Source organism: Molothrus aeneus, chromosome 3, assembly GCF_037042795.1.
Source record: "Molothrus aeneus isolate 106 chromosome 3, BPBGC_Maene_1.0, whole genome shotgun sequence".
Lineage (NCBI taxonomy): Eukaryota > Metazoa > Chordata > Aves > Passeriformes > Icteridae > Molothrus > Molothrus aeneus.
In genome coordinates, this window is record NC_089648.1 from 93,305,314 (window position 1) to 93,333,299 (window position 27,986).

The 27,986-nt window shown below is 40.4% G+C and overlaps 1 protein-coding gene across 1 annotated transcript in view; it reads left to right on the top strand.

The window, feature by feature from the left end:
- FILIP1 (filamin A interacting protein 1) overlaps positions 1–27,986 on the top strand; it is a 101,889-nt gene that overhangs the window by 22,492 nt on the left and 51,411 nt on the right. Inside the window, exon 2 of the mRNA XM_066545904.1 lies at positions 19,387–19,665. Coding sequence (XP_066402001.1) covers positions 19,393–19,665 — 273 coding nt within the window. The 5' untranslated portion in view covers positions 19,387–19,392. The remainder of the gene's footprint in view (positions 1–19,386; positions 19,666–27,986) is intronic.

The following is a 27,986-nucleotide window of genomic DNA, read 5'->3' on the forward strand; positions in this document are numbered from 1 at the left end:
AATACCATAAATAACAGTTGAACTTCAGCTGCAAAGGTTTTAAATCCATGGATGAAATATTTTATTAAAAAATGTAATAAAGCTTAAACAGTTCTAGATGACAAGTAGAACTAATTAGCAATAATCTTAGGAATTTTGGTGGTGGACAACTGAATGTAAAATATTTTTATTTTGTAATATATTTGGGTTCTATTGAATTTACTGTCATTGTGGGAGAGAAAATTAATTTACGTTTTATCCCTATCCTGAACAAATACACTTACTAAGCTGAACTTTTTGGTTAGAGTTGTTGGTTTGGTTTCGTTTGGTTTTAAATAGCTTAAAACATATTAAGTATGCTGGTATATCTTGTTTTGAAGCATACATGACTGAGGTGTAGAGAATCTGCATGAGATATTATAGCTTTATATGGCAACAGAGGACTGGAAAGGATCTAATGGGTCATCAAATATATTGTTATAATATTGCAGGAATCATGTTTTATATTCCCCTTCATACACTTATCAAGTTCCACTGTGAGTGCATTTAGGAGTTTTGCTGCTTTTTCTCCAGCTGGAAAATTGTTCCCAAATCCCATTGCCTGATGTGAGAACCTGTTTTTGGTTTCTCACATAGGTTGAATTCTGGCCAATCTATGCCATTGGGTTCCACTGCCAACACTGTCATTTAGTTGAAATGGTTCTCCCATCTCCCTGATGTTTGCCTCTGTGATATATTTATACACAGCAACTGGATCCCTTAACAGCCTTTATTTTGCCAAGTTAAACAAGCCAAGCTCTTCATTCTGTCTTCTCATATGATAGGCTCTCCATTACCCTGATCATCCCAGAAGTCCATCTTTGTACCTGGACAAGTCTGAGGTAATGTGCTACAAATGACAAAGTACAACAGTCTTGCATAATAGCACAATAAAAGAAACCATAGCAAACAGAGTAATAATTTCAGGCTTGCAAGGATGTGCTGTGCCAAATATTTAGGAGGTTGAGTAAAGGTTTTGAATCTTCTGAGGGGATCTTCATTAGAAATAATGTGGGTCCCCCTCTGCCTCCCCAAGTTGTTGATTGAAATTGGAGTATGAAAGGTTTTAGGTTTTTAATCAAAAGCTGGGAAATTGACGAAAATTTTTATTTGGTTGAGACCTTCAGCCACCATTGTATGCAGTTCGTTAGATTTCTGACAGTGATAATTGAAGAAATGGGTCTGGTATTTTTAAAGTTCGTTTGGCAAAGTTTTACAATTATTGACTGGGAAAATTCCTATGAATACTGTGTAATATGTGATGAACCTTTCCTGGAGAAGGCACAATTTCATTCACATGTTGCTCTTAAGAAATCTCAGTTACAGAGTTCAGAGGGTTGGAATTACCCTGGAATTGCCTCTGCAGAGTGCTCCTGTTGGTGTGAGCCAATGGAAAGCAGAAGAGAATGTGTGAATTGCAAATTCAGCTCTTCATTACAACTGATCCCACCACCTCCCAGGACCACAGAGAAAAGGATGTTTGGTCAAATCCAGTATCCCTCATGTCTCTTGTGCCATAGCTTCTTGGAAAACTCCAGGAGACTCCTGACTGCCAGCTATTAAAACTGTGACAGCAATCTTTTTTTGGCTGTTTTACTTGTAATCCTCATTGAGTTGATAGTTTAATCAAGTTTCAAGGGGAGCTTCAGAGATAAACTTTTCCCCAGTCATTCTGAACCTGAAATCCCAGTGCATGGCATCAGGACCATTGCAGAACAGGATGTCTCTGTAAGTGTAAAGAAGAGATACTGGGGGAGCATATGTTTTTCTACAGTCCTTCTTTTCTCAGGAATAAACAGGTTGATTTCCATTTTTCTGCCCTGTTGCAAAAGGCAAAAAGAGCTTTTGTAATATACGGTAGGAAAAGGGAAGCACAAATTTAAGCTACTACATGCACATATGAAGATCAATGAAAATGACAAACTTTTAAAACACTTGAACAAGAGCAAAGGAGAATCCCAACTGTGAATACAAGCAGTTAAATAGACAATTAAAGAAATACATGCAGGAGTGGCTGCTTTCTGAGGACTGGGGATGGCAATCCCCTGGGGAACAGAGACCTGAGGGAGACAGCTGGGGACAGGCCCAGGCCTTGGCATCAGGCACATTCCTGGAGATAGGAGGAGCCCAGGATGGGCTGTGGGCCCAACTTGGTGGCCTCCAGGGTTGGGCTGTGTGTGGCTGTGTGGCAACCCTGGGACTGGGGCTGGTGGCCCCAGGTGGGCTGATGTGGGGTCCTGGGTTCTTGGGGCACTGATAATAAATGGGACTGTAATTCTAACAAACACTTCTGATGAAAACAGTGATAGTCAAAGGGTTGATTTGATGGTGGAAGCCATCATATGGCTCCTGCCCCCGTGGTGGCCTGTGGGTCGTGGGAAAGAGGTGCCCCTTCCTGAATCCCAAAGCCTTGTCCAGTGGTGCTGGTGGGGTGTAGGGTGCTTGACAAAATCAGCTTCATTTTGTGTCCCATTCTGACTAACTGTGCACAGCCAGACCTTCACAGAAGCCCACCAGACTGTCTGCCCAGGACTTGCCCCTTGTTGTGCGATCTCCAGTGTAGCTGCTGGGGCTTGGAGTGAAAAGCAGCTTTGAGAGCTCTTTGCTTTCCCTGGCTTTTCCTTTGAAAATCCTGGGAATGGTGGCTTGTAGATCAATGGGAATATGGGGACTTTCACTGACCCCTTTCATCAGGGCTTCTTGGCAAACCTGCCAAAGAAAACTTCAGCTTTCTTTCTGCTACGTTTGGTTTCCTGATCCATGCTTCACTGGGGGAGAGAGAACATGTGCATGTGAACGAGGAAAGACGAGAGGCTTTCTCCAAAACTAATCTACAGAGAATCAATAACTTCTCAGTACTCTGCTGAGAGTAACAAACAAAAATTATTCTGTTTAGTGCACATGATAAAATTCTCAACAGTTGGGATGGAAAAGGCAGCCCAAAAAGTTGCGATACCATTGCAGCCCTGCTAGGGTTAAGTTGCTCGGGAAGGACAGTCTGCAACCAAAGCTTTGTCTTTCATTAGCCTAACAGGGGTTTACGAGCATTTTGATGCACCTGTGTGATGTCTGTGAGTCAAGTATCAGCTGTACCAGTATTCAGCTCAGCAGCAAAATCTCATGGGCTTCTTAATACAACACAATGTTCTATAATGGGGAATATTTTAAGTTCTGCAGTGATATTCACCTTGACTCTTTCTTTTGATCACTATTTACTGTGTCATCACTTAATTAAAATGAAGAAGACGTGTATAGACATGAATATTATCCTGATATATTTTAATGTTTAATGGAAAAAAAGCTTATCCAAAGAGTGTACTGTGTCTACCTTATCCTGCTGCTTGGTCAAGAATTAGAGGATGGAAATTACTTAAGTCCTATCTGTGTTCGAGGATGTCTCTTCTTGGGAAGATATAGGTGTTATTACTACACTTGTAAAATTACTTTAAAACAATAAATAAAGGAAAGAAAGTACCCTTAAGGGCCTATTTTTAAACAATGTCTTCAGTGAACAAGGTTTCTGCAAATCATGAATAATGCCACTTTTGTTTGCTTACAGAACATCAGACTTCAATCTCATTTAGGCTGATGAAAATCCAAAGTAACCTCTTTAAACTCAGAAGAGTAAAGGCAAATGAAGCCAGAATTTGACCCACTAAGCCTTGGTCCACCCTTTTTGTATCTTAATAATTAGTATGTGCTTGTTGACAGCAAACTCTTCTTTGCTTCTTACATTGTGTGAATTGCATTGCAAATTCAGCTCTTCATTACAAAAACATGACTAATTTTCTTTTTCTTTAGGTCTAGATACTTTTAAAGACAGTAGTCTTGATCCTTCCTCCATTCAAATTAATGAAAAAAACTCTCACTGAATTATTTTAAAGGACAAACCTTTCACAGGCCAAAGAATTAATTACTGTAAATCCCATGTGTCTCATACAAGTTATCTCTTTTCTGCTTCTTGTGGATTGTCATGAGAAATGTGATTCAGGGCTTGTGGTATAACAATGTGATAACCTGAATTCTTGCACATGTAGGAAATGCTTTCTGCTATTCATAAATAAATAAATAGGTAATTGCTCAATCTTTTCCAAGAAGTAGCTGCTGCTCAAGATTGAAGCTCGCTCCGCAAATTTTCTAGAAAATGAAAATACTTATCTGTAAAATAACCTTCCTTTAAATCTAAGTTTTTCTTAATATGTATGCACCAATTACAGCTGGTTAAGATTTCATTACTGTATCTCTCCTTATATTGCCCATAATCCAATAGATCTTGTTCTTTTCACTTAGAGCAAAGGAAAAAACATACAAATACCAAGTTGATACTTACTATTTTGCAAGAACTCACATACAGTTTGTTAAGAAATAATTGGCAAATGGGTCATACACTGCTCTGACTGCTACTAACTTAGTGCAGTAGTTCTTTTTTGTCCCTTGAATGGTAACATTCCTTGTATGACTGTTATTAGAACTATATAAATTATTTAAATAACAGTCATTTTGTAGAGTTGAACAAAATTGTTACTGTTTTATTTAAAAAGATCATAGCCCCCCAGAACACCATGATTTCCTTGCCCAGGAAAGACCTCCATGGTCTCACAGCCCTCAGAATCTCTGTGAGCCCTGCCACTGATCCTGCCTGGATGCAGCACTGCTCAGACCCACTGGCTCTGGTGTTTCCATGCCAGCTGTGTCTGGAGTGTATTTGACCTGCAGAACTTTGTCTATGCCATAACCATGCTGCTCAGTCAGGAGGGTCAGGGCAGAATTCAGGGAGTCCACCATTCTGTTTGTTTAGGCAACCCAACCAAATGCATGAATGTGCTTTTATCAACACGAGGCCCTGCCTTTGTCCAGCGCGATGGCTCTGATCCCCATAGGCCCTGCAACATCCCCAGCTGTCCTGGAGCAGAGCTCCTGGTTCCCTGCACATCTTCTGTACCTCCACAGCATTTGGAGTGGTTGCCATGTCCCCAACCTTCCTTTGTTTTGTGGGCTGTGAGAGAAACCATGTCTTGCTGTGCTGCAGGTTGGCAGCTCAGCCAGCTGAGCAGGCAGGACTCTGCAGGCTGCCTGCAGGGCCACTGATACTCTGCTGTGCTGTCACCACGTTGTGTCACTGCCCTGCACATACTCTGCTGAACTGCTCTGCTCAGTGAGGAACCCAGCACACCACCTGCCAGCTTTTCCCTTCCCTCCTTATGGCTCCTTTTTGGGATGGAGGGGTTTTTTGGTGCTGATTGCCGAATTACAGCAGAAAGCTGTGACTTGTGGCATGGCTCTTTGGAGGCAAATGGAGTGTGAGGTGTCACCACCCAGTTGCTGTACTGTATCATACCTGCAAATCCTCCTGGATTCTTCAGGCCACTGTGCACTGTCACAGCTTTGGAAACACAAGATAAAGTCAACAGGAGTCTCTAATAAAAAGTATTAGTATTTTCAAGGCACTTAAGGTCTGGAAACCTCTGTTTTCTAGCTGGCCTGCTGGCTGGCTGGCAGACAAGCAGAATGTGCTCCTTCTCTCTTTGTCCTGGCTTGTGGCCCCTGAGCCTTATCTCTTCTCCAGGGAGCAGCAGGGACCCCAGTCAGCCTCAGGTGGGAGCAGCAGAGATGGCACAGGGACACCTCTACCCTCGACTCCCTCCTCCCCACTCCGGACCTAGATTCTAGTGGAGCCCCTGCCCTGGGAGCATCCCTGACACAGGTATTCCTGCACAGCATGGGCTGTTCTGCTGACACAGCTCCCAGCTGGAGCCACACACCTAAATAAATAACACTCAGCAATGTTGCAATAGCATGACTGGAAAGCAATACCTGAGCTTTCTGCAGATGTCAGCTCCAGGAGGCAACCAAAATTACTTATTTCAAACCAAGAACATGTGAACAAGAAAACCAAGAGTTTTTCAAAGGCTTATCTGAATTGTAGAGCTGTTAAAGCCCTTGGGGACTGTTGACAATTCCCAATGACATCCTCAATGAGCATTATTTTCTCTGAAATTTTTTAGCACAATGAGTTAAAAATAAGCATCCTGAGTTAAGGACTTAGTGTAACAAGGAACTCTGCAGCAGGCCCCATGGAATCCTATGACCATGTGACATGTCTTACAATATTCATCTTGGACTTTTCCTGTCTTTTAAAAGCCCCATTGGTAGTATCACATTGGTTATACAGCATTCTTTACTTCCAGTTTTAAAGTTCCTCAAGGTGCTAGAACATACTTTGGAGCTGTGAACGCAGCTCAGAAACTGGAAGGCAAACACTAAATTATTTTATAAAAATTTCACTGCTTTAAGCCCAATATCATATCATATTTTTAAATCTCTGAGTCATTTGGAAAGCTTGGGACTGTCTGTATTAATTATGGCCCCAGAAGATCTATCCCAACAGTCAGAAAGCAACTCCATTTGTAGTCAAGGATTGCAAACACAATCTTCCTGGAACTGAAAGTTGCACATTGTGCAATTTTTATGACTTGTATGGCTTTTCTATTTTTAGTTGTTTCAAACCTGCAATACATCATCTAATCCTCCTTAAACTGTCATCCATAATGCTAATTGACACTAACTTGGCATAAGCAATTTGCTTTCTTAAATTTATACAGTTACTGTTTTATCTAACAATGTTAAACAAACAAAACTTTATTTTTCTCTGATATAAAATTGATGTGAGTACAAACTGGTAACGATATGTTTCTAGTTATGGACTTCAAAACAATTAACAAAAAAAAAAAAATACTCCCCCCCGAGTATTTTCTTTCTTCTTTTAAAAATATGCATGTGTTATAAAGTCCAACAACTGTTCCATTATTTCAGCAAGCCATTTATTTAATATTTGCCTGTATAGACATTTGGAAAAGTTTCTCTGAGGTTTGAGAAAGACTAATATAATGGCACTTCTCAGCTTTTTTGAATACACAATGCGAAGAACAATTTTCAGGGTTTTTTTCTAGAAATGCATCTTGAAGATATAAGAGATGAGTCAGTGGCAAGTATTTACATAGAGCTCCCCAACCTTGTTCTTGCTTATTTAAATAGTTGTTTGGCTACCTGCAAAAATCCTTTGCAAGACCTTGTGTCACACCCTGGCTGAGCAGAGGACAGGGGGCTTGCCACACCAGTTCATGACTTTTGTACATTCCTAAATGTTGGGTTCTGCCAGTATTTTTATTTTCTAGGCTTTCCTGTCCCTTTGATTGTAATCCTTTGTCATTGACAGGTATGCTAATCTAACAAGTCCAAGGTTTGTCAAATCCTTGGTGTTTGCTGCTTCCCCAGGGTGAATTATAGTGCCTGGAAATCCAGTGGTGCAGCCAAGTCATCCCACAACACTGGGATGTGCTGCTGAGCACTTTTCCATGCAGGCTTTTGGTTTTTCTTGATGGCAAAAGGTAATAACAGTACCAGTAAGTACAGTCAGAATAAAGATATTTTTTGCAAGCATGACAGCCACCTTAGGCTGAGCTCGTGGCCATCTGCCAGCTGTACAGAGCTTCTCTAAACTCTCTGGCCATTTCATAGCAGGGTGGTTTTGCAGGCCTAGAAGTCACTGACAAACTGCTGATTGATTTTTTCTTTTTTTTTTTTTTAATTTATGTTGGGGTTTTTTTGCAGTCAATGATGTTGTTCAGGAGGAATTGAAAAGATGGATACCATGTTTCTGAATTTACCATGTTTCTGAATTTACTTTGCTTAAATGAGTTGCACTATTTAATATAGGGGCATAGGGTGTATGTATTCCTCAAATTCCATTTCATTGAGCAGAGTCTTTCAGGTTTAAAGGTATAAAATATTCTTAATTAGTAAATGTAAGGAAATATTTATTCAAGATGGGGACTTAATTCTAACTTTTCTGAAAGCCTTGGGAAATATTTTCAGTATATATACAGTGGAGGCTCAGCTGTTTAGTTTGAGCTTGCTTTTTTGGCACAGCTGTGCTTAGCAGTTGGCTATTGGATGCTCTGGAGAGCTGCCCTTTAACTTTCCTCTGGGCAGGTCTGAAAAAAACCCTCTTACCTCTGAAATTCATGCAGTCTGTGTGTGGACAAATGCAGATAAGGAAAAGCTCTCATCTGTGCTCTCTGTAGTGAATAGTACCACAGCAAGCAGTGGCAGTAAGAGCCCACTCAGACACTCTCACCAGGCATATAAAACTGAGTGAGGTTTATTCTCACTGGAAGTAAAACAGTAAAAGAAATGTGAAATGTAAAACACTAAATGAAATCTTGTTTCTTAAGATAACTAAGAATAACTTGAATATGACAAGAGGTGGATTTGCTTCCTCAAAGGAGGAAAACTGGCTAATCTCCCCTTTCCCAGCCACAGCTTGGTCCAGCTTGGTCACAGCAGAGCCAAGACATGGCAGAGCTGCCAGCAGCAGCAGCACCTGGCCCTGGGTCCACCACACAGGAGAAGCAGCTCCAAGTAATTTCTCAGTCACCTAAACTTCCTTGAAGGCAGATGAAAAATATTTAGGAAACAAATAAGGAATGCTGAGACGTTACATAACTGCAGGGTCAGACAGCTTTTCACTAAATAAAGAAAACCAGTAATGTACTTATGTCTGCTGCTTTCTTACCTGACCTACCAATAATATGCCATCTGTATGCAATAATAATATGCACCTCTCTCTCTCTCTCTCTTTTTTCTTTTTGGATGGTGACCAAAATTTTGTGAAATGTCAAATCAGGCTTGAAAATTTGTATTCCAATACCCAGTGATGCCTTAATATTTAGAGACATACATCCCACCAATTCCCTTCAGCAACAGAGATCTCCTTTTCTGTCATTCAGTTCCTCATATGAAATAGGAGCTTGAAAATTTTATGATTAATTTTTTTCAGATTTTTTCATTAATAAAAATTAGTTTCTTCTTTCACCTTCCCTAACTGGAAGAAACCTAACATTGATCCATTTTTATTGCTCTTTCCTTAATTAGTTGTTTTGTACAATTACAGCCAAATTCTCCCCACTCTTCCTCCCAAGAAAAGAGTTTAGCATGAGAGGTTGTAGCTGGAGTACCAAATGAGCTCATTTCCAAGTTAGGGAGCTCAGTAAGGGTCACCTATTGACTCTTTTCACCTATTTCTTCACAGTATTTTTAGAAATACTGTGTTCTCTGCCCCTCTCAGGCAGAAGTGTGCCTGAAGCAGAGGTCTGATGCATTGTAGAAAACCCATCCCAACAGCACAAGCCACTCCGGTTTGTGACTTCATTAATACAAAGTTGTCAGGGTTGGTTATAGCAGGGACTGTGAGGGGCAGACAGTACCACAGCCTCTGCCATGTCCTAACACTTGCCACCAAGTGTGGCACTGTGTCAGATGCTGATAACGAGGCGCCAAACACCTGCTATTGCCTCCCCACCCATCAGCAAAATCGGCCTTTGTGATGATGCATTTCTGGATCCAGCCCCAGTTTATCAGTCCGTTCACTGATGTGCCCAAATTAAGGGTGCAGCCTCTTTAGAGAGATTGGGGCTGACTCAGAGGGGCAAAACTGAGACTTCCAGCCATGAACTCTCACAGGGCAACAGGAACAATACCACCCTCTACCCAGCACCTTTTACCGTGGGGAGATAATCAGGGGATGCTTTCCCTGATAAATAGGAGCCATGGTGGGCTTTAGCAGTGGTCACTGGAACTGCCTGACTGAGGAGGAGGAGGATGGACCTGCAGTCCTAACATGGCCTCAGAGAGCTCAGACTCCATTTCAAAGACACTGCAGATTATGCATGGAACCTAAACCTCTACCTAAATCGCACAAGTGAAATACTTAAAGCTAAACATGATGAATTTATACCAGTGCAGACAACTTTAACATCATGTAGGCTTGTAAAACACCCACTCCATTTGTTGGATCTCTTTTTAATATTTTTCCATGGCTCTGAACTGAAATTACTTTCTAAGAAAAGCAACTGAGCAGCTATCCTTCCTAGTTAAAAAAAAGAAAAAGAAAATTAAACCCTTTTAATGAAGTTAAGAAAGGTAGGGTGTTTGGCTAGTTGCAACAAGACAAACACAATTAGCTTATATTTTATCCCTGATGAAATTGGATTTTAAGATGTCACAGACATTAAAGAATCTGGCAACAGGTAATCCTAGTAATGCTGATGCAAGACCAAGCCTATGCAGAAATATTTATTTGCTTCTTCCTTCTCCTTTCCTTCCTTACTCAAAGTAACTATGCTGTATTTCAGTTTAGCCTGAGTTTTTGCTCTGAATTAAAAGGCCAGGTGAAGATTTAAGCAGATTAACATTAAAAGGCTGTTAAAAAAACCCATCAAAACCAGCTCAACCTGTACATGCAGGATAACTCTTTAACTTCATTCTTTTCAAGTGAAGAAATTGTTGTATAGGGATTTTGAAACCATGACATTAGAAGAGGCATGCAAATATTGTTTCTAAAAATGAAAACTATTAAAGGGGCTGAGGCCATTCTCAATGCCAGGTGAGGCATCTGCAGATTTTTGTGCTGCTCCCTGTCAGCACTGTGAGACATTGGTATTATTTAAATCATTTAGGCTGACATTTACTTCTTTACTTTCTTTGCCACAAGTTCTGAAGTCAGTGGAAAGCCTGCAGGATTACAGGGAAATGATGACAGTCACTGGCTGGCACTGCCAGGAATGAAGTAAGACTCTCCTTTCCTTTTACCTCTTTGCAAACAGTAATGACAAGTGAAGGCCAGGGCTTTGAATAATGCAAGGGCCACTCTGGAGCCTCACAGTGCCAGTCCCCTTATCAGTGACACAAAGAGCTCCAAGTTTGTGCCACCAAGCCCAGCAAAAGCCAGGATAAGGCTGGTGTGAAGTGAGGATGTTGAACAACCTCTCTCTGTGCTTCAGCTTCTCTGTCTCTTCCTGACTCCTGCTGAACCTCTCTATCACCAAAATATCCCTCAGTAGCAACTGAGAAATATGCCTCTAGAATAAGTACTAGAGTTCTGTGTGCCTTGATCTAACTTGAAAAATTCAGGTTTTTTTTTCTTTTTTCCCACCACCCACTGCTTATTTTCTCTCTCCAGACTGTGTATTTATGGTGAGTTGCACTTTCCCTTAGCACGGCTGATTAGTTTTCCATTTCCTTTGTTTGTAAAGGCTGTGGAAAGGAGAGGTTGTAAATTAAAACAGTGAGGGGGCATGAGCACAGATACTGGAAGGTGAATGAGTGTACTCTTGCTAAACTCTTGCAGTGCTCCTTGGCACACCTGTGGCCAGGCCACTTAACACCCTCCCATCCCATCTGAGAGCGCGTTTCAGGAGTCAGCATGGGCTAGGAGCAATTCCCAGTGGGCACTGTGGATGCAGCCAACATGTTATGGATGCTAAGAGGGCTTAAGAGCCTGAAGTATTTTCCAGGACAGCTGGCCTCACAGTCAGAGAGGAGTCCTGGGCATAGTTAATCTGCATAATACATGTAGCCAGAGAATTTTTTTTCCCAATGGGAAAAATATTGTTGTAAAACCACCAAAATTGATAGTGAAACCCATGGGCAGGTTTAGTAGCAGAGACTATTTTTAACTCCTTATTTTGAAACCAATTAAACTTCGCAGAGGAGGAAGCTTTTGGGAGGTGGAAGGCAGCCCAATCTAATGGAGGGGGTTAAATTCACATCTCACCAGATGACAAGGCATTCATGTGCAAGCTGGTACTCTGTGTCTATCAACAACTGAAACTTCCTACAAAGGAGTCACTGACAGAGATTTGGAACTTGCTCCCTGCTTTGGTTGACAGTTGAAATTTGAGATGCTGCAGATGGCTTTTTTTACACTGTTGTCTCTTGGAGACTATATTTGTAGATGATACAGGTCCTCTGTCTAATTTTTTTTCTTCTGCTGTAAAATCTGTATGGGTATCTACATTGTGATTAATTTTTGCATTTTTTTTAAAGTAAAAGAAAGATAAATTAGTCACATGTAAAATGTAGCTATAGTTTACAGTTGCAAAATCAGAGCTGTGCAAATTATGGCTACTGAAAAGAAGACAGATTCAAGATCCACATCAGGTCAGAAGGAGACAGCAAAATGTTTACCTCTTCCCAAAGCTTAGAGTTTGCTTTTGGGACATTAATCTTTCTGTCTCATCTCACACTTGTTAAAAATGCAAGTTAATTTTGAAATAAAAAGTAATTTCAAAGTGAAAAGTTGAAACTTATCTTGTAGAAAGCTAAGGGCTTCCTCATTTCCAAATTGTATTTGCTATTTGTCCCATGGTTCATCCCTAGGTTGAAGCAGGCTTACAAGGCTCAGGGAATGACTTTAGTTTCCATGCTGTATTCCCTCAGTGATATTTCATTTTTAGGTATTTTGGTTGGTCATAGTGAGGATACAAACAAGGCAAGACCTGTGATGATTTTCAACCTGCTCCTGTGTACTGCTGCTTTCAGCAGTTTTCTACCACCTTGGCAGGAGACTGTGCACTGTTATAGGAGCAGTGATCTTTAGAAACCACTTACTAGAGACACTAGAGTGTTGTTCCTATGTCCACAGTGTATTTCACCTTTTGGGTTATTAGCTTGGTTCTGTGCTGCCAACAGAAAGAAATGACCAGAGCTTACCTTACACCAGAGATTTCCCAGCTGCAGGAGTGAAAAACCTTTGGTAGGCCAGCTAATCTGCATCACCTCTCTTACCATTCTCCAGGCACGTTCTGGCTGTCAGGTGATAAAACAAATGTTTAGGAGGTTTGGACTGGAACTAATGGTGACACTGCTAGCATTGTCTTCATGTGAAGTTCACAGTTTGATTTGAAAATGGGTTAACTCAAAAGAGCAGAGAGCTGTAAAACAGTATGTGACAAGTCATGACAAGGCACAGCACTCCGAGACTGGCTGTGTCTCAAGACAGGCTGCATCAGCTGGGTGCAAGGCTCCAGAAAGCAGCAGCATTACTTTCCTCCAAAGATTCATTTCCTTCAAATCAGAGGCATTCCTGGGCATGGGACACCCCAGTGTGCTGGGAAGAGGGATGATTTGCCCACCTCTCCCAGCTCAGCTGAAATGGGCTAGAAAGGCTGCACTGCAGGCCCTTGGCACTGCTGCCACCCTCCTTGCTCCTGGCTAGTCCCTTTCAGCCACATGGCCACTCCAGAGAATAAATGTCTCAGCCCTCATCAGACCCTGTGGCATGTTTGTCTAGTGGTGTCAGCTACTTGAACTGTCTCCTCTGTGACTCCTGTTTGTGCTTTCTGGCAGCTGGGAAGCACAGTAATCAAAACATGGGTAGGGTGATATATAAAAGTTTATTTTTTTGACTCAATTATGATCTAATAGCTTATCATTCCTCATGCCTCATGCATCCAAGATGTTTTTCCAGATGAAGCCTGGGAAACATGAATCTTTGTGAAACAAGTCTATGTTACTCCTTAGTTGGTCAGCATGCATTACTCATGTAAAAATATTCCAGATGAAACCACAAGTTTTCCTGAAAATGACAAAATTAATGGAATTATACCAGCACAAACTCTGTTCTTTGTAAATCTGTGCCATAATTTAGCTAGAGAAGAGTTTACCTTGGAATTAAGAAAATGGAGTTAAAGTGGTATAAATCTGCCTTGGTGATGACTGTTTCCTCTTTTAATTTTGTGAAATCCTTTTCTGCTTTCATGCTGATTATACTTATTTAGAAAGATAACTGGATATGGAATTTTCAGAAATCTATTTTCTTCCTGAGAGTACATTTATGCTTATTCCTCTTTTTTTTCTTTTCCAAGCAAAGGAACTATTTTTGATATATTCCTTGGTGAACACAGTCCATGTGTTACTATGCGCCGCTGTTACAAGAATCAATTTTAAAATAAAAAAATAAGTCTTTGATAAAGCAAAAAGGCTTTGTTGATTCTCATGCTGCACCTCAGCAAGCATGTCTGCTATAACCTTGCTACTTTTCTACACTACTTGCAAACAGCAAACCCCACTATGGCAGCAGTGTCAACAGGATGAAGCAAATATTTATTCTTCAGTGCATGAGGCTCAGCACTGGGTGCTGTTCCTCCTAACACCTGTATGACTGACACTTTTCCAGGGCAGCAAGCAGACCAGGTGAAAGGATGAAAGCAGCAATGGTTTACATAGCTAGAGTAGCCACAGGCCCTCTCCTAGTCTGTACAGGAATTAGAGCCCTGTGGTTTGGTTATTCAAGCTGTTCACTAGATAGAGAATTGTCCTGATTCAAAGAGTATCCATAGCTCCGTGCCAAGAGTCCAACAAGAAGGGCAAGCAGCAAACATGTGCTCTCACAAAAGCACATTGGCAAAGTATAACACTGTCAAAAGGAACAAAGACCTTTTCTTTTTGCTCAAATCATGATGCATATGAGGACAAGAGACTGGGGTTAGACAGCACAACAGATTAGTACTTTAGGCTTAAAAATTTAGAAATTCAGGAAACTCCAGGATGACTAAGGTCAGATATTTTTTCTGTTCTTCATTGTATTAGTCATTAGGTTTATTGCTCTCCTCTGACCATCATGACTGATACAAACACAGGAGTCATCTGCAAAAGCAAAAGCAAGAATGAGGTCTGCATTCCCTTGGCCTAGTTCATTCACAGTCCAGAGTCTGTCACATCCAGAGCTGCTCCACACAGCATTAGAGTCCAACTGCACAGCATTGCTCATTCAGTGCAGCCACAGCTCCTACTGGGCCTATCACAACCTCTTGGGAATGTGACTCCTTTTAATCTCTTCCAGCCAGACAAAATAATGAACATCTGCAGAGCCCAGGAAAATGACCTAGAATAACCAATATGAAAACTAATAATTTTAATCAGTCTCTGAGGTGGTATGAACAGTTGTATCTCTACATGATTGTCCTGTGAAAGTCACACCATTGAAGCCAGGTAAACTTAGTTGTGGTTATCCAGATCCCTTGGAGCTAAAGCCATCCGTTCCCATCTGGGGTGGTTCTTGCTGAGGACTTCTAAGACAACAAGGTCAATTTGATGCCCCCATCCTCCTCTCTGCCTGAAATTTGAGAAAATGTCTTTTTCCTTCCCTTCCCTTCCCTTCCCTTCCCTTCCCTTCCCTTCCCTTCCCTTCCCTTCCCTTCCCTTCCCTTCCCTTCCCTTCCCTTCCCTTCCCTTCCCTTCCCTTCCCTTCCCTTCCCTTCCCTTCCCTTCCCTTCCCTTCCCTTCCCTTTTCTCATCTTGTCTTTGGTGGTTTTTTTTTTAATTGGTACCTACTACTTTCAGATACAGACTGACACCACGTAAAAAAATTTCTATCTCTCCTCATCATTTGTGGGGTGTTTCAGATCTGATGGAGGGTTTATATTATTTGGTATCCAGTTTGAGTATATTTAAATTATTTTTCTCTCCTAGTCTTATATAGTGATCCATAATCCCCAGGCAGAAACTTGAATTGCTCAGTGCTTGAGTTCTCCTCAATCAACCCTGTGTACCCAGGCACTTCTGCACATCACTTTGCTCCACTCCAAATTCCTGCACAGCAGAGCTCCTGAAAGATACAGTTCCCAAAGCCACAGCAGAGAAACAAATTCCAGTTTTGGTTCACTAACCCAGCTGCACTGTCCCTGCAATACTTTGTTAGCCTGTCAGAAACCCAGCGCTTTCATGTCATACTCTAATCAGTTAGATCTGCAACTGAGATCCAGACTACAAACTTATTGCCAATGGCAACAACCATATCATGGCTTTAAATCAACTTTTGTGCATGTGTGTGTGTATTATAACATTATTATTATTATCTTAAGGGAAAGTACTATGGAGCCAAAATCATCATGTCCAATTAGCAAGAGGGGCTGCACATTAAGTTCAAAGAGCCCCTTTGCGTTATCTAATTCCAACAGAACTAGTAACAGAGCCTAATCTAACCTGCCATTTCAAGAGCTTTGGGGAGAACAAATTGCCTTTAGAGGGGGAAAGATTTGGAATTGCATGCAGCCTGTCCTCTCCTGACATCCTACTCAGCAAATTCCTCACAGATTTCCTCCTGATGTCAGTAAAACTAACATAAAGGTTATTTCATAAAATCTTCTGTGGATTCTAACTTGTGAAAACTGAAGGATCCATGCCCAGAACAACAATACAGGCTCATTTAAATAACCATAGCATTTGTCCTTTGTGCATAAAGCTTAACAAATGACTGAACCAGAGGAGGGGCTGAAGAGTTCCCATGCTGAGTACCAATGCTGTGAGCACATATTGAAATGAGTAGCCAATAAATGTCAAAATCAAGGTGACCGATCACATAAAGTCTTCTTGTTTGACTGGAAACTGTTAGGAAAGGTTTCCAGCTTAATATGCAATTTGATAAGGAGTGGGGAAAAAAGAAGTAGAGTTAAATGCTAGAGTTGTTATAAATCATATGAGCTATTTCTTCAGGGAACACAATCCCTTCAGCAGATCAGGAATGCTGTAAGATATGGAGATGTGGTCAGGACTGACAGCAGGAGGTCATTTGTTACCAGTGTTGGACTGGCAGTGTCCCCAGAATCAGTTTTGGAACCCCGGTGAAACAACAGATAAGCAAAGTTTTGGGATTTGGATATTTGCATACTGAAATAATGTCATGCAAATACTCAGAAACTTTCCTTTATCGTGATGCCATCAGAAATGCAGACGGATATCCAAAATGATAATGCTGAGCACTCCTTTCCAGCACACAGTATTTCAGCCAACATCACTGGTATGTTCTGGCTACTTCACGCTGCTCTGATTAAAACTCAGTCATCCTTACAGCTGCTTTGTGTTCCTAGAGCACTGCACAACAGCTGGATCATGCCGTTGATTTTGGCCCTTAAACTCCTTGGAAATTACTGTGTGAATATCGAAACCTTGGCCTTTTCTGTCACCATTTAAGCTTCTGTCACCTGCATCTCTGGCTTCAGCACATGACACCTTTGCATTTGGGTAATGTGTTGAAAAAGTATCAACATCATAAGGGAAGACAGAGCAAGTGTTAGCATTACCCTGACTTTGGCAGGCGGCTTTCACACTAAGAAAGGCTGTTAGGGGCAGTGTCCCTGAGTGTGGCAGAATGTCTGCCACACTTACTGTCAGGTAAGGCTTGCTGCAAAATAAATCTACAAGTTTAAAAGAAGTTTTGAAAGAGGCCAAGTTCGATCTCCTCTAACAGCAATCATATGCTAATTAGCCAGATGATACAAAACTCCAGGTCAATTGGTTAAGCCTCTCTGTTGCCATTTTAATGAACATAACTTTGCATTTGTCCTTGGTGGGCCTCTACTGATTTACACTGAGCATAAGCACACTTGAAATATGCATTCCTAAATTCTCTGTTAACAGGTTGATAAACCTATAGTCAACTGCTCAGTCTTTACACAGCCTCATGAATTGTTCTCTCAGCTCCCACAAGGACAGATGGATCAAAGTGGCTGTCTTGAGTTATGATGTGCCTGGGTGACACACCACCTTTCATGGAGTCTAACATACTCAGCTAAGTGCTTCTGGTTGATTATGCAATGTTTCAGGTTGATGATGTGTCTCAACTAGACATAAGTTAAATTTAACATTAATTGTGCACTTTCAGGTCTATAAGTTGAGTCACCTTGCTACAGAGAAATCCCTAAAATGGCACGCTACTAAGCAGAATATACTGTAATATAATAATCTGTTTTCCACTGCAAAACATATACAAGACAGTCTTCAAATATTTGTTCTCAAAACATGTGGGATCTCCTGGATCCATGAAGATATTCACTGTAAGCCATAAAAAATAGGTTTAGTTTAGAGATGAAAGTGGCTGGAGGCTGTGACCCACAGGGACTCAGAAGGAAACACTTAGAAAATAGAGACAGACTGAATCCCAAGTGCTCTCTCCTGAGAGGAAGCATGGTTGGAAAGTTTCAAACCCATTAAAGTTAAACAAATTGAAAAGCCCTATCTGAGAGGAAACATAGTACTATGTTTATTTTTCCATTATAAATCTGAAACCTAAAAGATTTCCTGAGGTTCTCAGGTATTGTTCATGCTTATAATGGAGATCTGTTTTTAGAAAGTGTAATTCATGTATTTAATCCAAACTGTTTGATGAAAAACACCCTGCATAAGCATTCAGGAAGCTAAAGGCCATTGTATACCTGTATCACATATTGTTTGGATAAGAGCAGGCCTACAATGCAAGGAATCTCTTTGTGAAACTCTCTCACTCCAAAATAGAGGGTCTAATTCTCTCCCTATTTATGCTGCTGGATGAATTCCACTGAATTAGTGAAGACATGAGTAACCAGTCATAATAAAAAGACAATCTTCATGCTGACTGTGAAACTACAAAAGTGCAAGGCTAATTGTGGCAAGAGATTTATAACGCTGGCCTGAGTCAAGTACGTAGGCAAGCCACTGCAGACTCAGGGCAATTTAGCAAAGCTGATTAGCCAATGTATTTTAGGTTTTGCTCCCTAACAAGTGAACTGCTGCTCTGAACTCCTTATCAGAAGTGTGTGTGATGTTATTGATGTTGAAAAGCATCTGTTTGACTAATGAACAAACTGCAAACTAACACCAGAGATTAATTCAAATGAGAGGAATACTTGGAAGCAGTGGAATATTTTTCATTAGATTTATTGCTATAAAAATTTAGCAGTACAGTTGGTCAGGTGACAGAGCTGAGAAATGTTTGCTGTCGTAGTCTAAGGCTCAATGTAGGTGCTTAAGAAGACAGAAATGTGAGCATTGAATAACCATGACCTGACATTTTGGACAAACCCTGAATCTTCTGGAAAGAGTGTGTTGATATTGCCTATTTACCTGTTAGTGATTTCATACCATTTGTGCTCATTTTTCAAACTTCTTTTCAACTTTGCTTTATGGAACTCATTGTCTAATAATCCTGTGCAGTATTTGCCACCTGATTTACTCTGCATTCTCCATTTTTCTTGGTTACCTGCAATAAAATCATTGCTTATTTCAGAGAAACAGCAGACTGACATTAATCAAGCTTTGGCACCCCACTCTCACAGAGAATTTCTCCAGCAATATGCTTTTGAAAAATATAATCACATTTCTGTTTCTCTAGTAAGCCACATATTAAATAAGATCTCTTTGACAACCTGCTTTGCTTTGTAGTGTTGAATTGTAAATGATCAACACGTCAACTGAAGAAAAGGAAACACTGGAACATGTTGTCCCACATCACTTTTAAGTTCCATACATTTAAACTCATATCAGCCTTTGGCTTGCTGAAAAAGATGGCTAACCTTACCTCAGGACTTTTTTTCTGCCACACACAGAGTTGTTGGAATGGTTGAGCTTTCTACCACAGTCTCTTGAGCATGACAGTATTCTCCAGTTTTTAGAAGACTGTTGTTCTTACCAAAGGCAGTATTTCCACTGTGGCTTTCTTTTTTTGTAAGTTATTTTGTTTACAAATGCATCTTTATGTTTGTTTCTTTCTAGGCAGGGATGAGGTCCCGAAACCAAGGTGGAGAAAGCTCGTCTAACGGGCACTTCTCCAGTTCCAAGCCTGTCATCAGCCACACAGAGAATGAAAAACTTCAGGAGGATGCCAAGAAAAAGAACAAACCTCATCGGAAGGAAGATGAGGTCATGGTTTCAGCAACTGTCAAACGGCACTCAAAATCACCCGGTCCTAGTGAGAGAAAGAACAAGAAGTCCATAGAGCTTTCTAAAGAAGACTTGATAAAACTACTCAGTATAATGGAAGGAGAACTGCAGGTAAATGAAACATATTCTAAACTATATTTTCAATGTACCTATCTATTTTTAGGTTGTCCAAAGAGCACAGGGCTCAACTAACAGGAACATCATATTTAAGGCAAAGGACCACAAGGAGAGATCAATGGTAGTTGGTCTTTCACAGCCATAGTTTTAAGTGATGTTTTATTTACCACTGCAGCGACCCAAGGAAGATAAATTATAAACACCTGTCAAAGAAACACCTGACAAACAAATGTGGATCTGCAGGTGAGGCTGGAAACAACCACAGGGGAACCAGTGGTGGGTGGGAAGGAGGGAGCGGGGGAAGATAAGTAAACATAGGGAATGTAATTACAATCATTACTGAAAATATTCAAGAGGCCAATATACAAGTCAGGAATACTGAAAATGGACTTAGGATGTCCCCTGAAACTTCTGCATATTTAGATGTTACTGAGGCCTCAGCCAAAGCTCTGCCTGTCCTGTCTCATTTCCAGAGCCCAGTGATTTGCACATTCCTTGTCTTTCAAAGATCCATTCGTTTATTTCTTGGAGTCGTGCTTGAAAGCTTTCTCAGTTGTCCTGTCTCAGTTTGCATGTTAATTCAGCCCAGTAGTAAGTCCCTGATGGCAGTCAGCCTGATTTTGCACTTAACTTGTCCCCAAATGTCTGTCCACTTTTGAGATTCTCTTTAATGCTAATACATCACTGAACTCTTTGTAGTGTGAGAGATTCTCTCCAGAGAATTTCAAAATAAGAAGCTGAAATGTGGTATTTGAAAAAGTCAGTATGAAGACTTGTGGCTTTTCAAAAGTTATCCCCTTTTGTAGTAGGACTGCTTTTCAAATTCATACACTCTTTTGGTTATATTTTAGTGACCTTTTTCACTGAACCTATGGACAAGCAGAAAAAAGCCACCTGACCTGTGTGAAAATATTTTGTCTTAATCCCTTTATTCCAATTAACCATTACTATTTATCTTTGCATAGAAGGCTTTACTTTTCCCCTGAAACCCACATTCATAACATTATTACTTTAATGTTGAACTTGTTACCATCTTATCTGATTAAAAGAAGCAATTGTTCTGTTAATTTCTTCAGTACGAGTCACCATTAGCACAACTCTGAGATTCCATCTCACTAAGTATCATTAAGTATCACTTTTTCTGCACATAATTCACCTCTAGTTTGTCAGAAACTACTGTCAACTTATAAGAAGTATGCATTCAAAATAAATAATTTTGTCAAAGGTGGAGAATAGTCATTTTACAATGAAAACCTGCAGGAAAAAAAGGAAGAAAATATGTTGAATGCAATTTTGCAGAGGAAAAAAGAAATTACCATTACAGAAAAGTAACCATTTTTATTGTACTTCATTTGACTTTATTCAAAATCTTGTATATGTAATTTCCTTAGAGATGGAGTTAGCGTGCAGCTTCTGTGGTGAACAGAGCCAAACCTCAATAGAAATGTATCATGCTCATGTTGTTCACAAAGATTTACCCTGAAGTCACCTTTGTGGTCTGGAAAGATGAGGTGAAGAAAGTCACTAATGTTTCCTGTGTGGCAATAAATGTGGTCTTTATTGCTTGAGTAATTCTCCTGTTCTTCACCATAGTCTTTTACTTTGTGGGGTAGTTACACAAGCTTTGAAGGCCTGCCCATGTTCTCATTATCCCTATGGGGATGATGGGAATAGATCCTGGACAATACTTTTAGGGGTTTTCTACATACAGACCTCAAAGGGATGTCAGGCGCTGCTGAAGCTTCCTGGCATGACAGGAGGGTATGGGGACACCCACACTGGTGGCCATAGAGTGCATCTGTTCTGCTCCTTGCAGCCAGGCAGGGAAGAGAGTAATTATTTTTAATCCACACAAGCTTTTAATTTCATGCCAAACCCCCCATTTTAGTTATTTCCCTGGTACCTGTGTTGACCCATTTCTGAAGTGGGCAAGCTCCAGCACTTTGGCTAGAGATGAGAGCCTGGCTTTAACACTACAAAGGAAGATGAGCCAAGGAAGGCTCCAGCCAAAGTAAATACTCTGGTATTACCTCCTGGCTGTCACAGTGACCTAATGCACTGAGTCATTTCATGGCTTTTTATTTTCAGATCTTTTCAGACATCTCTAGTGGCTGGCTGGCATTTTGTTGGACTGACAAATCATATTGCGGGTTTACTTTGAAGCCATTTCAATTCTGGCAAAGCAAACATTATCTAGGCATATGTAAGAAGAATTTATTTTGAGAATAGCATCAGGCTGTACCTGTAGGGAGATGCATTATTTTCTACATAAAAAAATGGGATAAAATACCATAATTGTTTACTCGGCCGTGAGTAGAAGGCATCTTATGGCTGTTCCACCAGGGTGACACTGCCTTGGAACCCTCAAACAGTGAGCTAAGCCATGGAAGGTAACCTGTGACAGTGTGTGGGGTTAGCAGGGTAAACTGGTGATGCATTCATATGCATCATGTGCTTAGTTCACTACTCACAACATCTCACATCATAGACCCACACCACATTGATCTTGGTACCAATATTGAGCACTTACTTCACAACTTGATGCTCCAGCTCTTAATTTTGAAGTCAAACGTGCCAGAAAACCGTGGAGAGATGCCCTGGAAATGATGTTTGTGTCCTCATTTTTACCTTGATTGGTTTTCAAAATTATAATACCCTCAGGTAGCTTGCTTGTGCTTTAGCTTCTAGAACCAATTTGGACTCAGCTGTGCCTGTCTTCATGTTTCCTGGCTGGACCCTGTACATTTACTGAATATAGAGAAGGAAAGCTTTTCACAAACATCTGAGGTCACCAAATAGCCTATGCCTTATTTTGTAAGAAAACAAAAGGGAAGAAAAGAAGCTGTGGTGATGAGAATATGTCCCAATATACATGGCAGGAGAGCTCTTAAGTACAGCCTCTCTGAAGTGGAAAGCAAATGAACTGATGACAGGGATTTATTTTAATGGCCCTACAGCTCAGTGGAGTGTATTTTCTCTTGTAAGATCTAACTGCTCATATAAAAAAAATAGTGATTACATGGTCTTTAAACCCATATTGAACATATAGTGGCAAAAAATCCATGAAGTATTGCTTCGTATACCTGGAAAAAATTCTAATTTTTAAATACTGCAAAGCTGATTTGAAAAGAAAACTTCAAATACCAGTAGAATAAATTGGACCATGAAGGCATGGCATTAATTTGCCTGGTTGATACAGTGATTTCAGTCAAACCCACATGTGAATATAATTAATTACAGAGCAAGACAGGCAGTGTGGATCTTTACAATGATGATATAATACTATCTGTGGTTCACAGATTTTTGTCCAATGGCCTATGTATTTGTCCTGGCAGGAATATATTCCTTTTCTGTATGGTTTCTGAGCAGCAGCCATTAATCTTCAGCAATACCAACACTGATTTTCAACATTTCCTGATTGGGGGCCCAAAAGGAAATGAGGAGGAGTATTCCTACATGTTTACGACTCACTCTTTTATTGCATGTTTGGGGAAAAAACCCACAATAATAAAAGTATATTTATAATGACAGCATCCCACTGCAAATCATTAGATTTCCAAAGGAAAATAATTTCTTATCCAGATTCTGTGCCTGTTGCTGGAGGACAATTTAAGCCTGGGAGACAGTTTCCTATATTTCACACCAATTCAAAAAGGAGCAACTTTTCCACTCAAGGCCTTTATTATAGTCCATGTTTTACTGGCTTTCTCCAGTGCCAGCGTGGCATTCATCCCCTGCAGCTCAGCCCCTCATTCCTGTCGAGGTCCCTTGCATGCTTTAGGGCTGAGGGAAATGTTTCCTGAGAGCCTGGCACTGCTGGGGAGCAGAGCTCCTCAAAGCCATGCAGCCATGGGATGTAAAGGAAATGCATGTTAAGTTCTCAGCTGCTGTCACATTTCCTCTGTTGCAGAGGAACAGTATGTGTAATATACAAGGGATATATAAATTCATATTTATTCATTAGACAAGACACAATTTCTGACAAGTCCTCAGACTGCCAAATGGTCTAATGTAACACTGGGTTGGGTTTGCTTTGATATTTCAAGGGAAACACTGTGTAGCAGATATTCAGAGGTAAACCTATTTATATAGCATTGCTGGTTCAAAGGGAGAGACTAAACCACTCTGCTGTGAAAGAAATCCCTTCCTTACAAGTATTTAATCAAGACTGCATTTAATGGTTAATTTGAGTGCTTACACCAGGTGCCAGAGCAATATCTTGTTGAAGGGCAGGTGTGGGAGGCTGGTGCTGAGACAAGACAGGTGTGGGGGAAGGAGCTCTCTCATCCAACAGAGACAGGAGGAGATCACCTTCAGGTGGGCTGCAAGACTTTCAACCTGGGAGGATCAGGGAAAAGTTAGCAGAGGACTCTGTTTTGTTCTCCCTGGCAAGGTCCTTATGAAACACTTTGGTATCAGTGGCTGCACATCCAACCACCAGGAAAATCCTCTCTCTTAACAAAGTCAATTAACTCAATGGGTATAGGTGATAAACTACCCATTGCATTTTAACACTTTAAAAGGTATTTTAGTATTTTTCTGTCTGTCTCTCTAGCAGAAAACTATGCTTTGTAAATGCAAGGGAAAGGAAAGTAAAATTCTTTACTGTTTCCATCTTTCTGCTTTCTACTTTCTTTCCCTTTTGCAGGGTGCATATTATATAACACCTTTTATTCTATAATTGCTCTGTTCAGCTCTTTTTCCCAAGATCTAAATTTCCTTATTCATTTTTAGTCCCTTCTTTATTTTTCTAGTTGTGACCTTTTTTCTTACTCTACCTTTTTGTCACTTCCCAGCTCAGGCTTCCCTCATCCTTATACTGCAGATGCATTGACTGACTTGAGAATTCTGGAGATAAAACTGTAGAAGATCTACTGTATATCAAATCCCATAATGTAATTTTTTAGGCAAATGCTCCCTTTAACCTTTTTGTTAACTTAGTAAGCTGTGTTTTAAGATTAGTTAGGTTGTTTACTTTGACTACTCCTATTGGAAAACAGTCCCAGAACTGAAAATCTTTAATGTTTATCTGATTTCTTCTATTTAATTTCTAAAGCAATTTTTATTATGCCTAGTGAAACCTTTATGAAACTCTGCTATACAGTGATCCTGCTTTGAAAGCCCACCTCTGTCCCTCCTGCCTTTAATGCCTGATGTGTTTGTAGGCAGCAGCCTTGCATCCTCTGAGCCTTTGTTTTTGCTGTGCTACTGTACCACATCCTTTCCTTTTCCTCTGGCAAAATGGGCTCTCCATGTCCTCATCCCCCTTTGACCAGCAGCAGTCACACCCTGGGGTCACCTTCTTGGTGGCTGTAGGACAGAGCTCCCTATGCCTTGTGCATTTGCTTTCGTACTTGCCTTTCTCTTTAGGCATGGCATTACCTGGCCTTCCCATCACTTGTCACTCTGACTGGTATAAGCAAGAGAATTTGACTCTGTAGCTGTTGTTGTGATGGTTTTTTCTGTCTGTTTTTGCTCTTCCTGCCTTGCGTGTAATGCCTCAAACTGCTTTTGTATTGGCTTTTCCAAGGTATTGTAACCACACTGGGAGAGCCACCTAGTTGTTTAGTTAAAAACACTGTACAAACTTCTATATTTTTCTCCAGTGCCTTCTTTTTATACTCTTGCATTAATATTAATAAATATGGATCTGCCTGAAAGCTCAAGCCAGGAATGTGGGATAGATAGGTGGGTAGAAACCAGATGTGTTTCTTGTGCAGGTACAGAAATCAGAAGAGAAAGCTGGGGCAAGTTGCCTTGGCACCAGAGAAAGCAGTGAAGAGAAGGAGTTTTCAAATGGTCATTAGCAAAATAGCACAGATTAACAAGCAGCAGATGAGCCAAGGCAGAAAGATAGGTAAAACCAGAGAAAAGTGCAATGCAGGGTATCTGTGCAGTCCTGTTGATTGAACTGAAATAATTTAGGATTTATGAGCATATCATAGATGAAATACAAATTCCCCGTGGGAAAAACTTTGGCAAGTACAGAGCTACAGGGAAAAAGAGAAGATAGGGTTAATGTGTGGAGGGAGAGGTGACTTAAGCAGAATGGAATGAGGGGAAAGAGGCTGGGCAATAGAAGAAAAAGAGTGTAAGCAAAAGGGGAATACAACAGAGATAAATGGAGCCAAGCTAGACACACAGAAAGTGGGCACACAAAAGGCAAGAAAATGAAGGGATAGATGGTATCCACAGTGTTACAAAATAAAAGCCTAAAAACAAACCCTAAAAATGTCTGGCATATCAGTAAATGAGTAAATTCTCTCCTCTCTGACTGACCCCTGGTTTGTTTGTGTTTTGCTGGTGAAGAATGCTTTTGCAGCACAAAAAAAAAAAAAAAAAATCAGACCACAGATGCTCTCTTCTATTTTTATTGAATAATTTATAACCAGAGATTAATTTTGTCCAGAATAGTATGGTTTATTTTCCATAGCTTGCATTTTCTGCTGTGCAAAGTGCAGAACATACCATAGGAGGTAAGAAGAACTTGTCTAGCAAGTCCCAAAATCATCAATTTTAAAATAGAACCTGGCTGTTTTGTGAGAGGAAAAAAAAATTAGCAAAGGTAGGACAGTATACTGAAATATAGTTAAATTGTGCTATTTAGGCAATTTCCTGCTCCATCTGAAATAAAGGGCAGAGGTACTGTCAACTAGAGGGACGGTAGCCATCCATCTCTTTGGTACTAAAATTGCTTTAGAATTACATGTATGCTTTTCAGCTTTTCAAAGTAATGATCCTCAGTAAAATGCCCCTGTCACTGGACAGCTGTAGGCTGAAGACCTCTTTCACAAAGATATTTTAACATCCTTCTCTAGTAATGCCTGAGCAGTGTCTGTTGTGTTAGTTAGGCTTGAAGGATCAGAAGAGAGAGGAATAACTGGCAAGTGTCTCTGACCCATTGAACATCTTATCTAGAGTGGAAGGAAGAGTAGGAACAGTTTGGGGTTTTTTTTCCAAAAATTCTTCATCTTCTGTTCAAAACAGAATTGCCCACAATCAGCTTTTTAAACTAATCCTCTCTTGCAAACTTTTAAAAATTAGTTTTAAATAGCGATATAATTTGACTATTTATTTTTCTTTTTCTTTACATTTACTTAGTAGAAATTGTAAATTCAGTGCAACAGTAATAAAGAAGTTCGTATCTCTTCTCATTTTTCTTGAAAGTTCACTCTGTGGGAGAGAACATGGCTGGTCATTTTGCAATCAATGTTAAATGCATGAGCTTTCTGGCTTTAAAATATCTGGGATTCTTTGGAGAGCTTGCAACGAGCATATGTCTTATGTGTCATAATGCTGTCCAGTACTCTGAGTCACCAGTTGTTAATTTAACATTGCAGTGGTAGATGAACCTGTTTTGATTAACTTTGCTGCCCCAGTTCTGTGTTTATTAAGTTTTTGTCTGTTGTCCTCTAGCTGAGGATCAGATAAGCTCTTGAGAGCAAAACAGATTATTTTTCATCCAAAACAAGCTTTAATAAATGCAAATATAAATCTTTACATAATAATTGTCATTACATGGCTGAGAAAATGTCTTGTTTCTAGGGTTAAAGGCTCCACCTATTGGTTGACTAAAGTGAGAGAAATGTAACATTTTCACATAGAAAACTGCAGGTCCTACTGAACATCCTGTGTCTTGCCACATCTTACAAAATTGCTGCCTTGAGAGTTTGTCTGATGTCCAAAATGAAGTAAACTCTGACTTATTTCAGAGGGCTGGGCAGTTGTGGCACCCAAAATGATGCACTGCTGAGGGAGGCACTATGAAGGGAAGTCCTTTCCTGAGACAGGAAGGGTTTGGATTTTGCAAGTGATGTCTTTCTTATCCTGGAAATTATTTGATTTCTTTGCAAAAAATTAGCATCAACTCTTCCAAGCCAGAAAAATGAGTGGAACTGAACTAACTCAAATATACAGTTGCATGGTAACTTCCAGACATTTGTTACCTTCAAGCTTAAACAAATCAGAAACAGAAATATTGATATGAATATGAAACCCCAATTCTCCAGTATTGGCTTGGGCAATCTCAGCAGTTCAGGTAAAACAGAACTTTGAAGGGCTTCAGAGTCATTCTTGGAAATGCAGTGGGAGAATAGAGAGGGGCAAGGATGTCCCCAAGTGGGGCTTGGGGAGGGCAAAGGGAAGGACAGACATTGGGGGGAATATGGGGGATTTTGGAGACAACTGAGGGCATCACGGGCATGGCTGGGAGCTCTCACTCTGCACCTTTCACTGCCCACCCACCCTAGTTGCTTCACACTCAGAGTTTGGCCACTTCCCTCATTTCCTCAGACAGCTCCTCCGTTCAAATAATT